At 43.9% G+C, this 18,085-nt stretch overlaps 1 protein-coding gene across 1 annotated transcript in view; it reads left to right on the plus strand.

The window, feature by feature from the left end:
• Positions 1-18,085, plus strand: part of LYAR (Ly1 antibody reactive) — a 72,226-nt gene that overhangs the window by 31,852 nt on the left and 22,289 nt on the right. The window contains exons 4-5 of the mRNA XM_030192597.1: positions 4,139-4,246; positions 10,522-10,605. Of these exons, the coding sequence (XP_030048457.1) occupies positions 4,139-4,246; positions 10,522-10,605 (192 nt within the window). The remainder of the gene's footprint in view (positions 1-4,138; positions 4,247-10,521; positions 10,606-18,085) is intronic.

Below are 18,085 nucleotides of genomic sequence, written 5' to 3' on the forward strand. Positions count from 1 at the left end.
TAACATATTTGAATAAGGTTTGTTACCTTCCTTCTATTTCCTGAAAAAATATCCTGAGTGAATGGCCCTTAAATGATTGAAGTGTCAAATAAAGTGGGAGTTGTAGTTCCTGACTTAAACAGTTTGACTGTTTTTCTTGAACAAATGACTAATGAAATGGTGGATAGGTCAAGTTTGCTTGTGATATATATTTGAGCAAGATCTGCAGGCCCTCTTTGAGGTTATATTTTAAGATATCCAAAGATCTTTTTTTCAGCCAGTGCAGTGTGCCTTCCAGCTCTGATCAACAGAGTCTTGCACATCTCTGCAGGGGGAGAGAAGGAAGAAATGATTGTGACCTAGTGGAGAAGGAGTGTCCATCATGGGCGTAGTTTGACTGTTTCATTTTTTTTTTTTTTTGGGGGGGGGGGCAAAGGATGGGGCAGGAAGGAAGGGAGAAAGAGCTGGCTTTTTATGGGAATAACCATAATTAATATGTATGAGATATCAAGCCAAATCTTTCTCCCTTCCTTCCTTCCTTCCTTCTTTCCTCCTTACCCAGCACTCCCTCTTCCTCTCCAGTAGTATTTCCCCACCCCCTTTCCCATACCATGCCAGTGTTGACCTTAGAAATACATAGGCTCTATATGTAGATCCTTCAAGAGGTATGTCATGATTTAGGCTCTAAAACCCTTTTTGATGTTTTGGTGCCACCTCAGTAAGGCCAACACACAATCTCTCCACTACAAAATGCTATACACAAACTTGTGCAAAAACACACTCATAAGCTTACCAAACCATGACAGCACTAATTCCAAGGACAGGACAAGCTACAACCTTATGCGTGGAAAGGCAGAACTGTAATTGCACCAGGCTCTAAAACACCAATACACTACCTCGTGAAAAAACAAAAAAACAAAAAGGGCTGCAGATTCTACACGCTAGCAGAATACTGCACCTTGATCACACATGAAAAACACATGACACAACAGACATGACATAAGGAACTAGAAATCAAAAAATATGAAGGCAAAATACTGAACTGGAAAGTTACTTCAAGAAGTCAGACTCGGCATGCAGCAATACTAGAGAAATTGAAACTTAAATGCTAAATATCACAGATGCACATTTCCAAAAGATGACATATTCCAAATAATAAATTCTGAATAAAATACTTTTTTGTACCTTTGTTGTCTGAGCATTTAGTTTTTCTATTCGTGTTGGTCTCAGTGTCTTCTGTTTTATGCAGTGTCTTCTTTCCATTTGATATTTTTTCACTCACCATGTCCACCATCCTCCTGTGTCCTTATGCATCCTGTCTACCATCTGTAGCCCTGTCCGTATCCTTCCTCCAATTTCAGCATCTGCCCTCAGTGTTCTGATCCAGCCCTTAAATTCAGCAGTTTCTCCTCCATCCATATCCAGTATTTCTCCTCACTCACCTCCCCTCCTTTACATCTACTTCCTCTGTCTTCCCTCCCCTCCGTCCATGTCCAGCATTTCTCCTCTCTCCCTTCTCCTCCATCTGTGTGCATCTCCTTCGTCATTCCTTCCTCCATCCTTGTCCAACATTTCTCCTCTCTTCCCTGCCCTCCACTCTATCCATGTCCAGCATTTCTTCTCTCTTCCCTCCCCTTCATCCATGTGCATCTCCTTCTTGTCTTACCTCCCCTCCATCCATCCATCCATGTCAAGAAACTCTCCATTCTCCCTTGCCCTCCTCTCCATCCATCCATATCCAGCAAAGTTCCTCTCTCCCCTGCCTCCTCCATCCATCCTTGTCCAGCGATTTCTCTTCTCTCCCCTGCCCTCCCCTCCATCCATCCATGTCCAGCAACTCTCCATTCTCCCCTGCGCTCTCCTCCATCCATTCATATCCAGCAAATTTCCTGTCTTCCCTGCCTCCTCCATCCATCCATGTCCAGCAATTCTCTTCTCTCCCCTGCCCTCCTCTCCTTGTCCAGCGATTTTTCTTCTCTTCCCTGCCCTCTCCTCCATCCATCTCCAGCAAATTTCCTCTCTCCCCTGCCCTCCCCTCCATCCATCCATGTTGTCCAGCAATTCTCCTCTCTCCCCTGCCCATGCTGTTTTTCCATCCCCTTCCCCCTTCTAGCCAGCGTCTCCCCCTTCGCAACATCTCCTATCTCTCTTTCTCTCTCTCATTCCTTTCCATCGTGTTCTCTTCTCCCTTCCATGCAGCATCTTCCCCTATCTCTCTCATTCCTTTCCATCCAGCGTCTCCCCTTCACCCATCCATCGAACATCTCAGCCTTACCCCACCATCAGTGTCCTCCCTCACTCCCCTGTCTTACCTGTCCTCTCACTCACACTATCCCCCCCCCCCCCCCCCCCCCCCCCCCAGAAAGGTTAGGGACATAGGCGCCAAACTACTAGCTACTCCCGGCTGCTGCTATGGCAGCCAGGAGAAACCGCGAGCTTCTGTGCTTTACCCTGCCCTTTCCTGCCTCTCTCTCGCTCACTCTCTCCATCACCCCCACACCTGATACTGCTACAAAACAAAATAAAAACGTGCACGGGGCCTTGCTCCTGTGCGTGTCGCCGGCTTCCCTCCTTTCTCTGGAAATGGGAACTTATATTATGAGGCTAGTGAGGGGGAAGGAGGGAGGCCGGCAGCGGCGCACGCAGCAGGAGTATGGCCCCGCACACGTTTGCTTTATGCTTTGCCAGGGAGGGGGAGGGAGGGAGTGAGCGAGAGGCAGGGAAGGGAAGAGCATGGAAGTTCGTGGTTCCTCCAGGCTGCCATAGCAGCGGCCGGAAGAAGAGAAGATAGTGGTGGGTTAGTCCAAGGAGGTTTGAGTAGCAGCAGCTCGTTTGGGAGGGGCACTGCCCCCTCTCGCCCCCCAACTACGCCCATGGTGACTATGGAGCAGGAAGAAGAGACAAGTGAGTAGAAGCACAGGGTATTTGAGTTGTTTTGAATAATTCTTAAGGGTTGTGTGTATTTATATCATGTTGCTATATATATATATATATATTTTACAATATGTGTAATGTAGATAAATATAGATGTATAAACATACAGAATTTGTTTTCAGTTTATTAAACTTATAATCTACTTGTTCCTTGGACTGCTCCAAGTGAGGTTCAGCCCATTTTATATATAGTACTAGCCGTTAAGCCCGTTAAAACGGGCGCGTATTGGAATGTTTTTTTTCCCAAGGCCCCCCTCCCGTTGCAGCTGCAAGGCCCCCTGCCATTCTCCTTCCCTGCCAGCTCCAAGGACCCCTCTGTCCCTCCCTCCCAGCTCCAAGGCTACAGTCCTCCCCCCTTCCCAGCTGCAAGGCCCCCTGCCCGCCCTCCCTCCCTCCCAGTTCCAAGGCCCTCTGCTCTCCCTCACAACTGTAAGGGGCCCCATTCCCTCACAACTGTAAGGGGCTCCCTGCCCTCCCTCCCAGTTCCAAGGCCCCCTGCCCCCCCTCCCAGTTCCAAGGCCCCCTGCCCCCCCCCCCGTGCCTTCTTCCCAGCCAGCTGGAAGGCCCCCTTCAGTCCAGCCCTCCCAGCTCCAAGGCCCCCCCTCCTTCTGAGACCTCCCATGTCCCCTCCCCCCCAAGGTAGCCGCTACCGCCCCCCCACCCCGGAGTCGCCCCCGCCCCCCCTTCACCCGGCCCCTCTCTTCGTTATTCAACTTACAGCAGCGCCAAAACAGCAGCAAGCAGCAGCTCCCGTTGGCCTTCCTTCACTGCCTGTGCCTCGCCCTCGTGTGACGTCACGTCGGCGAGGGCGGGGCACAGGCAGGGAAGGAAGGCCAACGGGAGCTGCTGCTTGCTGCTGTTTCGGCGCTGCTGTAAGTTGAATAACGAAGAGAGGGCCCGGGCCGGGTGAAGGGGGGGTGGTGGCGACTCCGGGGGGGGGGGGGAGCGGTAGCGACGTCAGCGGTTCCCTCCCTCCCCTTCTGCGCAGTTTCCCTCTCTGTCCCGCCCCCCTCCCCCCCGTCATCACGTCTTGACATGGGGGCGGGACAGAGAGGGAAGTCTCTACTGCGCATTTGCAGGTGAGTCGGTCACTTGCCATTTATAGGTTTGATATGAGATCTCGTAAGGTATGCTTTTGAATTGTCCTGATGCCTTGAATTTATGTTCTTAGTCTTGTGTTATATTAATTACTTATTTCTACATTTATTTTCTTTGACCTTTTGCAGAGAATTCAGGAGGTGATGAAGAAGCCCAACGTCAGTCCAAATGTGCAAAATATTTTAAGCCAAATTAGTTCATATGATAATGTTCCTAGGAAAAAAGTGAAATTTCAGGTTAGTTTTCATGGCTAAGTTTTATGAAGATTTATTTCAGTGCATTTTGTCTAGCAAAAGAGGTGCTGGTACTCAAATGCCAGGCCACCCTTCAGGGGTGGAATGATCATTGAAGGACTCACCCCATAATAGCCAGGACCCCTGCAACCAGTCATAGAATCTATGACAAGGCAGAATTTGTATGTAGAATCTGAGCTCTTTCATTAAAATACGAGAACCATGGGTCAAGTTTAGCAGACAGTGGAAAAGGTGCTGGTACTCAGTACCCCCAAGTACCCCCTCAAAAAAAGCCCTGATTTATTTTAATACAGTGCAATGTATTTTCTTAACTGTTTTTTTTTTTTTTTTATGTTGGGATATTTCTAAGTGAACTTTTGGTATCACAGAATATAATACACTAGTAAAAAAGGCCCGTTTCTGACACAAATGAAACGGGCGCTAGCAAGGTTTTCCTCAGAGTGTGTATGTTTGGGAGAGTGTATGTGAGAGTGACTGTTTGAGAGTCAGAGTGAAAGTGTGAGTGTGTGTGTGTGAGAGAGAGAGAGAGTCTGGGTGTGAGTGTTTGTGAGAGAGTATGTGTGTGAGAATGAGAGTGTGTGCAAGTGTGTATGTGAGACACAGTGTGAGAGAGAGTGTGTGTGTGTGGGCGAGAGAAAGAGTGTGTGTGAGACACAGATTCTCTGTGAGAGTGAGTGTATGAGACCAAGCGAGTGTGTGAGTGACTGTGTGGCACATAGAGAGTGAATGTGATACAGTGTGAGACAGAGTGTGTGAGAGTGAGAGTCAGAAAGACATTGTATATTAGAGAGAGAGTGTGAGCCCTGCCCTCCCAATCTATGCCCATCTGTCCCCTGCCCCCTCCATTCATCCTTTTCCAGCAATTCCCCTCTCTCCCTGAGCCCTGCCCTCCCAATCCATGCCCATCCATGCTCCTCTGTCACCTGCCCCCTCCATTCATCCCTATCCAGCAATTCCCCTCTCTCCCTGAGCCCTGTCCTGCAATCCATATCCATCCATGCCCATCTGTCCCCTCCATTCATCCCTATCCAGCAAGTCCCCTCTCTCCCTGAGCCCTGCCCTCCCAATCCATGCCCATCCATGCTCCTCTGTCCCCTCCATTCATCCCTTTCCAGCAATTCCCCTCTCTCCCTGAGCCCTGCCCTCCCAATCCATGCCCATCCATGCTCCTCTGTCCCCTGCCGCCTCCATTCATCCTTTTCCAGCAAGTCCCCTCTCTCCCTTCCATGACCCCCCCTCGCATCCATGCTCCTCTCTCTCCCATGTCCCAGCCTGGCCCGCCCTCTTCTCCCCCCCCCTTTGCATCCATGCCCCCCCCTTCGCATCCATGCTGTCGTTTTTCCCTTGCCCTCCCGCTCCCATTGTTCAACTTTACTGCCCACCCTCTTCTCTCCCCCCAACATCCCTTTTTTTTTTTTCTTCTTTTTAAATTTACCTCCGTGGCGGTTCCGGCAGCGCAGCGTCAGGGAAGGAGGCGGCGCTCCCGACGTCTAGCCTTCCCTTCACTGTGTTCCGCCTTCTTCTGACGTCATCCTTGACGTCAGAAGAAGGCGGAACACAGCGAAGGGAAGGCTAGAGACAGGAGCGCCGCCTCCTTCCTTGATGCTGCGCTGCCGGAATTTTGTTTTTTTTTTCCGCCCTCGACGTCATGACGTTTGACGCGAGGGCGGGGCAGAGACGGCTGGCTGGCTTCACACCACGAATCCACGAACCCTACAGGGAGTGTTTGAGTGGCTTCAGAACGTTGTCTTCAGAACGTTCACGGTGCGTTTTATTATATTAGATGAAAATTTGAGGTGGTGGTAAAAACTAAACCAAATAGATCCTAAATTTAGTGCAAGCAGAATCTATATTTGAAGGTAGTGTTTCAGCTTACTTGTCATTAAAAATAACACAGGATGTCTGCTATTGGTATTTTCTTAAGGCTGATGTACCATGTACAGTCTGATCTTGGTGTGGTGGTCTTCAAAGACTGTTCCTTATTGGGATGTGACAGGGGATGGCAGGGTAGCCAGAATTTAATATTCTGAATTTTCCCTATGAATTGAAATGAAAGCTTTCTCACCTTGTTTGATGTGTTGTCCTCTGACTATTGCTAATTCCATCAGATTCTGCTAGTTGTTGGAAATATTTTTGATATATGCAGCTATCGCAGATGCTCTGCTGTCAATACCAGATAATCTAAATACATATAAAGCAGAGTTTTTTGTCTATGAGGGAAAAGTCTCAACCACTACAGCTATATTCTGTACACCTGAGTGTTCATTTTATAGCCTGTAGAGAAAGTCATCATAGACTTGAAAAACCCTCGATTTTTTTCTTATATAGAATTTTTTGTTTTCTTTATCAAAAAGTAAAATCACTTATCTTGCCAAATATTCATTTGGACAGGCGCTTAGTCCAATTAGATCATGAAATTGCAATGGTTCCATTGCAATTTCATGATCTAATTGGACTAAGCGCCTGTCCAAATGAATATTTGGCAAGATAAGTGATTTTACTTTTTGATAAAGAAAACAAAAAATTCTATATAAGAAAAAAATCGAGGGTTTTTCAAGTCTATGATGACTTTCTCTACAGGCTATAAAATGAACACTCGGAAATATTTTTGTAAATTTATTTTTAAAAAACTGCATTTTCTTTATGCAGTGCAATATTTCAGAAGGTCACTAAAGGCTACTTTTGTAAAGCTGTTCTAGCGATTCCTACGCGGCAAATAAATGGAAGCCCATAGGAATTGAATGGGCTTCCTCTTATTTGCCGCACCGAGAATCGGTAGCGTTGCTTTGTAAAAGATGCCCTAAAGGAGCAATAAAACTTTACCTCCATAATATGTATTTATTAGGATTTACTAACCGCCTTTATATAGAGATTCACCCAAGGAGGGGGTACAACAGGTACAGTTTAATATAAAACTTACAATTTTGTTAACAGCATAACAATAGTAAAATGACTAAATATAAGCATAAATACAATCAATGAGATAAACTTGAAATTGGAAAATTGAAACATAATAACTAATATGATATAGAGGGGCATTTTCGATATGACTGGACTTTTTGCACAAAATGTCCAAATTCCAAATAGGAAAGAAGTCTATTTTCGGGGAAAAAAAATCTTTTTTCAAAAATACCATTTTGAACAAGGTTTTGTGCTTTGTATCTTTTTATTTTTTATTTTTTAACCATTTTTGGAAAAAAAATAAATCCAAATGAAAAACAGAGAAAATCAAGCCATTGGGATGTAGGAGGAGTTAGCATTTTCACTAGACTGGTCCCGCAGAGATCCCAGAAGAGCAATGGGGCACCCTAGAAGACACTGCAGTAGACACTGGGCCTTAAGTTTAGCTAAGATCTTCAGGTCCACATTTAGTAACAAAATAGGCTTATAAGAGGCCATATAGTTATCATCGTTTCCCAGTGTAGGTATAAGCATAATGAGAGCTTGATTAGCATCTAATAGAAAGGCCTCCTGAGTTATAACCTGTGCAAAGTACTTCTCAACTGCCAATAAATGAAAAAACTCACCTGAATATCCGTTATACCCTGCTGCCTTACATAATTTAAGGGTACACATTATATGTTGGATCTCTTGGACGGTGACTGGGCCATTCAATATGTCAAGTTTGGGCTTGATTAATTGTGGGTGACTTAAGGCATGTAAAATTAAAATAAAAGATCTGTCCCCAGTATTGTTTTCCATGCAAAGTTGGAAGAATTGAGCAAAACGCTGAACAATATCCTTTTTGTTGGCATGGATATTGTCCCCATGTTCTAAAGTAGATTCTATATGTTTTGAGCCCACCCAAGGGTGTACTAGTTTGGGACTTAAGGTGCTGGCCCTGTTGCTATAAGCATACAGTTTATATTTGTAATATTGTGTTTGCTTTCTTAGTCCTTTCATGTACCTTTCTGTTCAAAGCTGTCTTCACTGCCAGGACCCTATCCTTGTTGGATTGTGTGGGATGACTAATATAACATCTTTGCTGTTTTGTTAAATCCCTTTCTATTAGAAACATGTCAAAATAGCTTGGTTTAACACTCTACTTCTGCATATAGTATAGGTAATAATGTCACCCTGAAGTATGCCCTTAGCTGTTTGTAAAAAAAAAAAAGCATTGGGTCATCCTTATGGACCGCATTATGATGACAATAAAGATCCCACTTCTGTAACAGATATTTATGAAAATAGATATCCTGATTACAAATACTTTTGCAAAAGTCCAACAAGGGGTGTGCTCGTCCACCTGGACTGGAGAATGGTCTGAAGTTACCTCAATCTCAGCTTTCAATATTTTAGACATGTCAATTAACATCAATAATTGGTTCTTAGCACCTAGTTATTGATGTTAATTGGCTTTTTATTCAATTTGCGCACACATGCTAAGTGTGCGCACAAATTTGGAGACACAGTTCTGGAAGCCATGTATAAAACCTTGGAGAGGGTTATATTTCCTCTTTACCTCCTGCAGTGTTATTGGAGGATATGAAGGAGCAAGTAGAGGAAGTGTTTCTATTAGGAGGTGATAGAACTCCAAGTCTCTTAAATTTTTATGAGCTGTCCCTCAAGAGGTGCTGTGTGAGAACAGTTCCAGAGAAGGAGAGATCTTCATTGGTAAGAATTTGCTGGGAAATTGTTTTTAAACTTGGGGAAAGGTAGACTTAGAATTAAATAAGTAACCTCACGGACCTCACTCTCCTAATCAGATAATCGTATCTTTGTGGAACATGAACCTAGTTCAACAGGCTTTGGCTGTGGCACCTTTTGAACCACTTCATCATGCCACAATCAAGGACTTCACTTTCAAGGTGATGTTCTTGGTGATGATTTGTTCATCACATAGAATTGGTGATGATTTGTTCATCACATAGAATTTACGAATTACAAGCTCTGCCTTTTAGGATCCGTATTTGGTCTTCATAGATGAGAAGGTGGCTCTTTGGATTGGGCTACCATTTTGCCCAAGATGATATCCTCATTTCATGTAAGCCTCATTTTGCAAGGCTACCAAGAATGGGCAGGAGCCAGGACTTCACTGCTTGGATGTCTACAGGGCACGTTTGTGATATTTGAAAGTGACCAATTTGTTTGGGAAGTTAAATGGTTGTCAGCATTCAAGAAGAGGAGGTGACTGCCTTGCTGCCCATTTCCAGGTGGATTAGGGACAAGATCACAGCAGCATGTATTGGGAAAGGTATTAAATTATTGGAAGGAATACAGGTGCATTCATTCAGAGTACAGGCCACTTTGTAGAGTGATGGTGTGGTCTTCCCTAAATTCATTCACTATGCATTAGACTGGATGTTTAGGCTAAAAGCGATGTGGCCTTTGGAGACGCTACACTGTAGACAGTATGAACTTCTTCACACCTGGATTAAGGGAGCTTTGGGATGTCCCGCTCATCTTGACTGTTCTGGCAGGATGTGAAAAAAGGTGAAATCTGTACTCATTTAACTCCCCTTCCTTGAATCCTGGTGGAACACTCCAGGAACCACCAGAGGCTGTTGAAGGATTTGGGCATCCCATAAGAGTAGAACACAGGTGAGTCAGTGGTCAGATTCAGGTCTGGAGATTTCTCTGGGCCAGGAGGAGTGGAGCAGGCATGGAGCTGGTGGGGGGTGGTGGATATTTTTAGGTCCAGATGACACTGAAAAGCTGGGGTTGAAGGTGCCCAGAGGCCACTCCTAGAGGAGAAAAAAGTTTATTTATTACATTGTTGTAGCTTGTCAGTTTACTGACTATCAAGTTCGACTGTATCTTCTATTACGCCAGCGGCTTGAAAGTGGGGTGGAGATCCTCTGTCTATCTGCTAGTAGTGGGACAAAACTATTCATGTGGACTGTTTTGGCGGATTCAGAGAAAAGAAATGAATGGTGATTTGTCACCTTTCTGTAGCTGAGTGTTCTGAATGCAGAAAAGGCTGGTTAACGTATGTCCACCAGTATCTGAATTCAAGAAAGCATGGATAAGCACATATCCCTTCCTCTCTCTTAAGATAGTAAATAGTATGGATGGACAGACTGGATGGGCCATATGGTCTTTGTCTGCTGTCATTTTCTCTGTTTCTGTCATTTTTATTTGATTCTTTAATCCATAAGGAACAAATTCAGTATTCAATGTAATGCTCTTTCTCAGTATTGTGTTTTCAATGTGTACATTTTTGTAAAATATATTAATCTTATTAGCTCAGTGAAGCGATAACATTGTACAGTATTTGTATGAACTTTCAAACACTGTGATATATTTTCTGTCTTCAGAACTGGATGAAAAACAGTTTGAAAATTTATAACCAACAACTTCAGGACCAGGTGTGGGAGTTATTTTCAGAAGCTATCAGCACTGTAAGTCTATTGCTGTCAAATTCAATTAAGTATGAAAAATGAATTGCCAGTTTGAAAAGGATATGTAGGTCTAAGCTCTCTCTACACAGACTTGTGAAAAAATAATTTTTTGTTTTTGAAAGGGACTATACTTAACCCTCTCCTCTCCTATCACAACCGTAGCCTTTATTTGGCTTTGGCCACCCAGCTCTAAAACACTGTCAAAAAGTATCAGCATCCTGCTGTCATGAGAGCATTTCATGATGCTGTGTGATACAGTTCCATTTTAAAAATAGAGCTCTGCAGGTGCACAGCCAAAACCAGGTGCAGGCTACTGGCCAGTGTGTTGAGAACAGAGGAATGGTTAGGTTGGAGGGATTTGGAACTGAAGGAGAAAAAGATAAGACAAAAGGATAAGGAAGATAAACTGCATAGATAGGATAGAAAGATTCTGTGGAAAACCTTGTGTCCACAGAATTGCAGTAGATTGAACATATTTTCACATGACAGAGCTATTATATTTTCATAGCAAGAAGCACAAATATTCCACAAACGTTTGGGCACAGAATTTAAACAGTATATGGTGTAGGCATAGGCGCCCCATATAGGAGGCTTGGGGAGGCTAAGCCTCCCCAGCCCAGTCGTGGACTTCCGACTTCCCTTGGCTGCTGCAGTGCTGCCCTCACAAGCGCAGCGCTTTTGCAAGGCAGCTCTGGACTGGCACTGGCTCTCCCTCCCTCCTTCCTTCCTCGGTTCCCGCTTTCGGCTCCCCGATCGGTAGCCCCCCCCCCTCGCGCGTTTTAACCTTTACTTTTTCCGTGGCAGCGACGTCAATCAATGAAGAAAAAGGCACTACAGGCTCGCTTCCAGCTTCTCTCTTCACACAGTGTCCTGCCTTCAGCGATGATGCATTTCCTGTTTCCGCCAGGGCGCCACACTGTGTGAAGAGAGAAGCTGGAAGCGAGCCTGTAGTGGGAAGGAAGGAAGGAGGGCGAGCTACCTGGCAAAAGCGCTGCCACGGAGAATAAAACAGTTGGAGGGGGGAAGAAAGGAACAGAGAGGAGGGCTTGTTGTAATCAGCTCTGACAGATTTAGAACCTTAAGGCTTGTCTGACTACAAAAAATGTGGTTACGCTTGTGCTCAGTAGGTTAGATTACCATAACTCTTTGTTTCTTAGCCTTTCCCAAGCTAACCTAAAATGATAGTAACTTGTCCAGAATATGGCAAGGAGGCCCCTGAAGAAAATCAGGTGGGATTATGTCACCCCATCATTATGGGGCCTACATTAGCTGCCAGTGCCTGCCAGAGTTCAGTTTAAGGTTTTTCCTAGTTTACCAAGCAGCTTGTGGAGGCCATAATACTTAAGGCCCTGTTTATTAAGCCATGCTGTAGGTTTTAGTGCGTGCTAAAAATTAGAGTGCGCTAATGCTAGAGACACCCAGTGCTTTTTTTGTGCCGGTACGCAATGGTACAGCGTACCGGCACCTTTTTTTTTTGCCCCCCCCCCCAATCCGCTCCCCTACCCTCCCCCTCCAGCCATCCATGCCCATCCCGCGATTCCGTTCGCTCCCCTACCCCCCTCCAGCCATCCAGTGATTCCCTTCGCTCCCCTGCCCCCCCCCCCCCCAGCCATCCATCCCCACCCCGCGATTCCCTTCGCTCCCCTGCCCGGCATCTATATCCACTCCGCGATTCTCTTTGATCCCCTGCCTCCGTCGCAGCTGCCGTAGTGAAAGGCCGTCAGCCTTCCCTTCGTTTCCTGTCGTGTCCCGCCCTCGCGCAATGACGTCAGAAGAAGGCGGTACACTGACAGGAAACGAAGGGAAGGCTGATGGCCTTTCACTACGGCAGCTGCAACGGAGGCAGGGGATCAAGGAGAATCGCGGAGTGGGTATAGATGCCGGGCAGCGGAGCGAAGGGAATCGCGGGGTGGGGATGGATGGCTGGAGGGGGGGCAGAGGAGCGAAGGGAATTGCGGGGTGGGGATGGATGGCTGGAGGGGGGCAGGGGAGCCAAGGGAATTGCGGGGTGGGTATGGATGGCTGGAGGGGGGGCAGGGGAGCCAAGGGAATTGCTGGACATGGGTGGATGGAGGGGGGGCAGGTGAGAGGAGGGTTGCAGGATATGGATGGAGGAGAGGGAAGGGAGAGAGAAGAAATGCTGGACATGGATGGAGGGAAGGGAAGAGTGAGAGATGAGATGAGGGGAAAGGAAGAGAGGAGAAAATCTGCACATAGATGAAGAAAATAGGCAGAAGCTGGATCCACTTGACGGTGAAGTCTGCGGAGGACCCAGCTTTTACTTACGGATGTAGGACAAGAAATGAAGAAGAAAGGTGGAAAGTAAAGAAATAAATAGAAAGGAAGCCCTGGAAACAGAGTTAAGGGAACAGATAGAGAGCAGCAGAATCAGAGACTGGGACCAATATGGAAAGAAAAACAGTCACCAGACAACAAAGGTAGAAAAAATCTTTTTATTTTCATTTTAGTGTTTGAAATATGTCCAATTTGAGAACTTACATCTGCTGTCTTACTTTGCACTGGGTATACTGGAGCTGTAACAGTTTACAGCAATTATTTCTAATGAAAAAAATCACGTTATTTTTTTCTCCTATACTAGTATAATATTTTCAATGATGTATGTTTATATGCGCCATAGCTGGTATAAGGGGTGTGGCTAATGTGGGTGGAGCCATATGTGGTGACCCGCCCATAATGAGTACCGGCACCTTTTTTTCTACAAAAAAAGCACTGGAGACACCCATATATTCTTATGAGTGCCTTTAGCGTTAGCGCATGCTAATTTTTAGTGTGCACTAAAAACTCTAGCATACCTTAGTAAACATGGCTCTTAGTTGCTTATAGTGTATTCCAGTGAGGAGTTTAAGATCTTTCTCCAAATTTTTTCATGTGTGATCAAGATGCAGTATTCTGCTAGCGTGTAGTATTTGCAGCCATTTTTGTTTTGTTTTTGTTTCGCTAGGTTGTGTACTGGTGTTTTAGAGCCCGGTGTAATTATAGTGCTGCCTTTCCACACGTAGCTCATCCTGTCCTTGGAATTAGTGCTGTTATGGTTTGGTAAGGCTATGAGTGTGTTTTTGCACAAGTTTGTGTATAATGTTTTGCAGTGGAGAGATTGTGTGTTGGGCTTACTGAAGTGGCACCAAAACATCAGAAAGGGTGTACAGCGTAAATCATGACACACTACCTCTTGAAGGATCTACATATGGTCGTTAATAAAAGGAGCTCATTGTGAACACTATCCACCCTGTTTTGTGGCTCTACATGAGAGTTGCGATATTATGATCCCTTGTTTCATATTGTTGATGGTCTGCATTTTCCCTATAGGTGCTATATTGGTGTATTAGGGTCTGCCCAGTGTAATATTTATGGTAGAGTATGGTTCTGAGTGTGTTTTTGCACAAAGTTGTGCATAGTGTTTTGCAGTTGAGCAATTGTCGTTAGTATATGCTATGAGCAACCACTTTATTCTTTGACATATGATACATATCTAATATCTAAATTTAATAAAAGGTATTAACTGTGACTATTTTATTTTTACTTATTTTTTTTTCTGTGTGTTGTCAGACAATTATGGAGGTAAGCTCTGCCCCTGGCCCCGCCCCCAACCCCGCCCCCTTTAGCCTCCCCAAACAGTTGGGCCACCGACCGCCTATGGGTGTAGGAAAAATGATGAGAGGGAGCTAGGTTAATATGAGAATAGGGGGTCATGCCCCCCTTCCAACACGCTCAGATATTTTTCTTTTGCATTTCTTCCTGTTCCTGTTTGCTATTTGCTCTGGTCCGAGTAGGAGTTAGTAAGAAAGCCTGGCCTTGAGGATCTTACAAATTAAAACAGCTAGAGCTAAAAGAGTTTAGAAAATGGAGTCTTTCATCTTGATTTTCTTTCGTGATCAGCATTTGTTGATACTTTATTTAGTGGCCAATGACAGCATAAGTAGGGTAGGACAGTAAATTTGGGAGCTGTCCATATGTTCATATCAGTGTCTGTTTCAACTGTTAAATGTTGGTATACTATATTTTTTCATGTTTCATTTTTCAAACAATTTTTAGTAGTGTTAATTTTAAAGTATATCATAGTCTGAATATGTTGTCATACCATTATCCTTCTAATACTCAAATGCCATTGGGAACGGTAGGTAGACTCTATACTGAGTAATGCAGAGTTCATAGGTGTAAAACTGTAACTTGGCATTATGATTGGTCAATTTGTATTTTATATGCAGACTTAAAAATTTTATGTAGGTTGGGACTGGTGATTATGAAAGCACCAAATCGTATCATCTTTAGAGTGTCATCCCAATGCATTGGAGTAGCAGTATGGGATATTGCTGATTAAAACTGATACTTGTATGATTTTTTTTTAACTCTACATGGGTGATGAGACTGTAGTTCTCAAGAGCCACTCACCAGTTCAGAATATCCCTCTTGAATAATGGTTTTTATCATTACATCTAATGCCAGTCTAAAAACTCCACAATTATTAACTATACTTTAGTATTCTTCTTTTTTACTGAAAAATTTATACAAACCACTATCATGTGGAAATACTTCCTATTATTGCTACCTAGGTACAAATCAATCTATCTAAATCCATTATAAATCAATCATACAACCATTCATACTTCAATGGAGCAATTCACTGCTAAATTCACTTTCAATGCAAATAAGGATACAAAAAACGTTATAACGTTCCTTCAAAGGACAAATATCCTAGTTCGCACAACCACAACACTTATTCAGCAAAGCAGTGCTTCTTATCTTTTGACTAATAGTCCGGCATTGATGATTCACAATTTAAATGGTGTCAGCTTGTAAACTCCTTACTGGCTGCATGGCTGATAACAATACCTAAGGGAGAGTTACACAACGTCTTCACAGCGTCTTCACTTTCAATGCGAATAGAGATACTGATGTGTTATAACATTCCTGAAATAGTTCTCAAAGCCACAGCACTTATTTAAGCAAGGCAGTGCTTCTTGAGCAAATAGTCCAGCATTTGTAATCCACAAGACTTATCTTTAAGCAATGTCGGCTTGTAAGCTCCTTAAATTCCCACTGGCTGCATGGCTGATGATAACGCCAGAAGGGGCAATTACACAACGTCTTCTTTCACCACGAGCTTCTACAAGCCCTATGCGTTTCGCATTGGGCGTCTTCAGGGGCCTCTATACAAGATAGCAAAAACAGGAATAAAAATCCCTCTCTCCTTTATCGTCTATAACCCACATTAAATATTTGTAAACCCACACTCACTCTTAGAAGCTTTCATGTCTCTCGGCAATCGCCAAGATGGCTCCCTCCATGGGAAGCCGGAACTGACATCAACCAAACGGTATTACCGCGAAGAGGAAACTACTCTCTGCAGTCCTATGCTGTCTTTTATAGATTACCCCACTCCACTTCCTTGTTTAGACCCATAGGTGTCACTGTTCTCCAATCGTGGATTAATCGTTGTTCACTTTGCATCATTCTATGTAGTACATTCCCCTTACTCAAATCCCGATTGTGAATGGTAGAGGCTCCGCCTTGGAACCTCTATCCCAGTATTTAGATTTTCATCTAAGTTCAATAGTTCCCACCATTCGGTCCTATGTCAGAGATTCTTTCTACCTGTTACAGAAACTGGATGCTTTACAGATTGCTGATGAATCGGTCGTGTTAGTGACCCTAGATGTGTCAGCGCTATATACAAACATACCTCAAATAGCGGCGATTCAACTTATTAAACAACATCTAGAGCTAATGGAGTATTCTCAAGAAAAATGTGGGTTTTTGAACCAAATAGCAGAGAAAGTCATACTCAATAATTACTTTGTTTGAAAATGACTTTTTTCTGCAGACAAAAGGGGTTGCGATGGGGGCTACAGTAGCCCCCACAATCACTAACCTCTATATGGCTCAGTTCGAAAACAATTACATATATCAAAATGAATATATGTGCCACATAACCATGTGGTTAAGACATATAGACGATGTGCTGCTCATCTGGAAAGGGGATAGTGAAACATTGAATAAATTTTTGTTAAAGCTCAATGAGTACGACTCTAATATTAAATTTACTACACATGTAGGTAATGATGTTGTTGATTTGTTGGATGTGCATATAGAATGGAACAATAATTCGTTCTTGACGCAGGTTTTTTGCAAGCCTAAAGATAGAAATACCCTGCTCCACTATACTAGCTTCCATCCGATTCCCTTAAAGAATGGGATACCTGCAGGACAATTTCTGCGCATTCGCAGGATCTGTTCTGAAAAACAGGATTTTATTGTGCATGCATCTCAGTTAAAACAGAGATTTAATGAGCGGGGTTATCCCCGGAAGGTGGTACATAAAGCCTTTAAAAGGGCTTTTAATGCACAGAGGGAATGGTTGTTTGAGAAAGGGAAAGAACCTGCAGAGAATCGTGTGACTTGCATTTTACCCTGTGTGGTTCAGTCAAAACAAGTTACCCAAATTATACAGAAATATTGGGGTATTTTAGGTATCCATAAGGTGTTTCAAGATAGCCCTCGGTTTTCATTTAAGCGAGGTCAAAATCTGGGTGAGAAATTGAAACATTGCACATAACTTGTTGAGTTTGAAAGGAGGGGACACTACAGATGTAAGGGCTGCACATATTGCCCTTATGTCTTAGAGACTAGTGAAGTAGAAATTCCTATTCAAGGTAGTTTGAAATATTTTCAGTTACGGTCAATTACAGATTGTGATTCAGCTTTTGTCATATATGCGATAGTTTACCCATGCAGATTAATGTATATAGGTCAGACAGTAAAAAAGGTTAAGCAACGTATTGCACAGCATCTGAGTAACATCAGACTTCAAAAAGTTGATACACCACTTGTAAAACATTGGCAAGATTATCAACATAGGGTAGAAGATTTAAGATTTGTAGTGCTTTTACAGATGGATTTGAGTAAGGGGAATGTACTACATAGAATGATGCAAAATGAACAACGATTAATCCACGATTGGAGAACAGTGACACCTATGGGTCTAAACAAGGAAGTGGAGTGGGGTAATCTATAAAAGACAGCATAGGACTGCAAAGAGTAGTTTCCTTTTCGAGGTAATACCGTTTGGTTGATGTCAGTTCCGGTTTCCCATGGAGGGAGCCATCTTGGCGATTGCCGAGAGACATGAAAGCTTCTAAGAGTGAGTGTGGGTTTACAAACATTTAATGTGGGTCATAAACGATAAAGGAGAGAGGGATTTTTATTCCTGTTTTTGCTATCTTGTATAGAGGCCCCTGAAGACGCCCAATGCGAAATGCGTAGGGCTTGTAGAAGCTTGTGGTGAAAGAAGACGTTGTGTAATTGCCCCTTCTGGCGTTGTTATCAGCCATGCAGCCAATGGGAATTTAAGGAGCTTACAAGCCGACACTGCTTAAAGATAAGTCTTGTGGATTACAAATGTTGGACTATTTGCTCAAGAAGGACTGCCTTGCTTAAATAAGTGCTGTGGCTTTGAGAACTA

The sequence above is a fragment of the Microcaecilia unicolor genome, chromosome 2, assembly GCF_901765095.1.
Source record: "Microcaecilia unicolor chromosome 2, aMicUni1.1, whole genome shotgun sequence".
Taxonomy (NCBI): domain Eukaryota; kingdom Metazoa; phylum Chordata; class Amphibia; order Gymnophiona; family Siphonopidae; genus Microcaecilia; species Microcaecilia unicolor.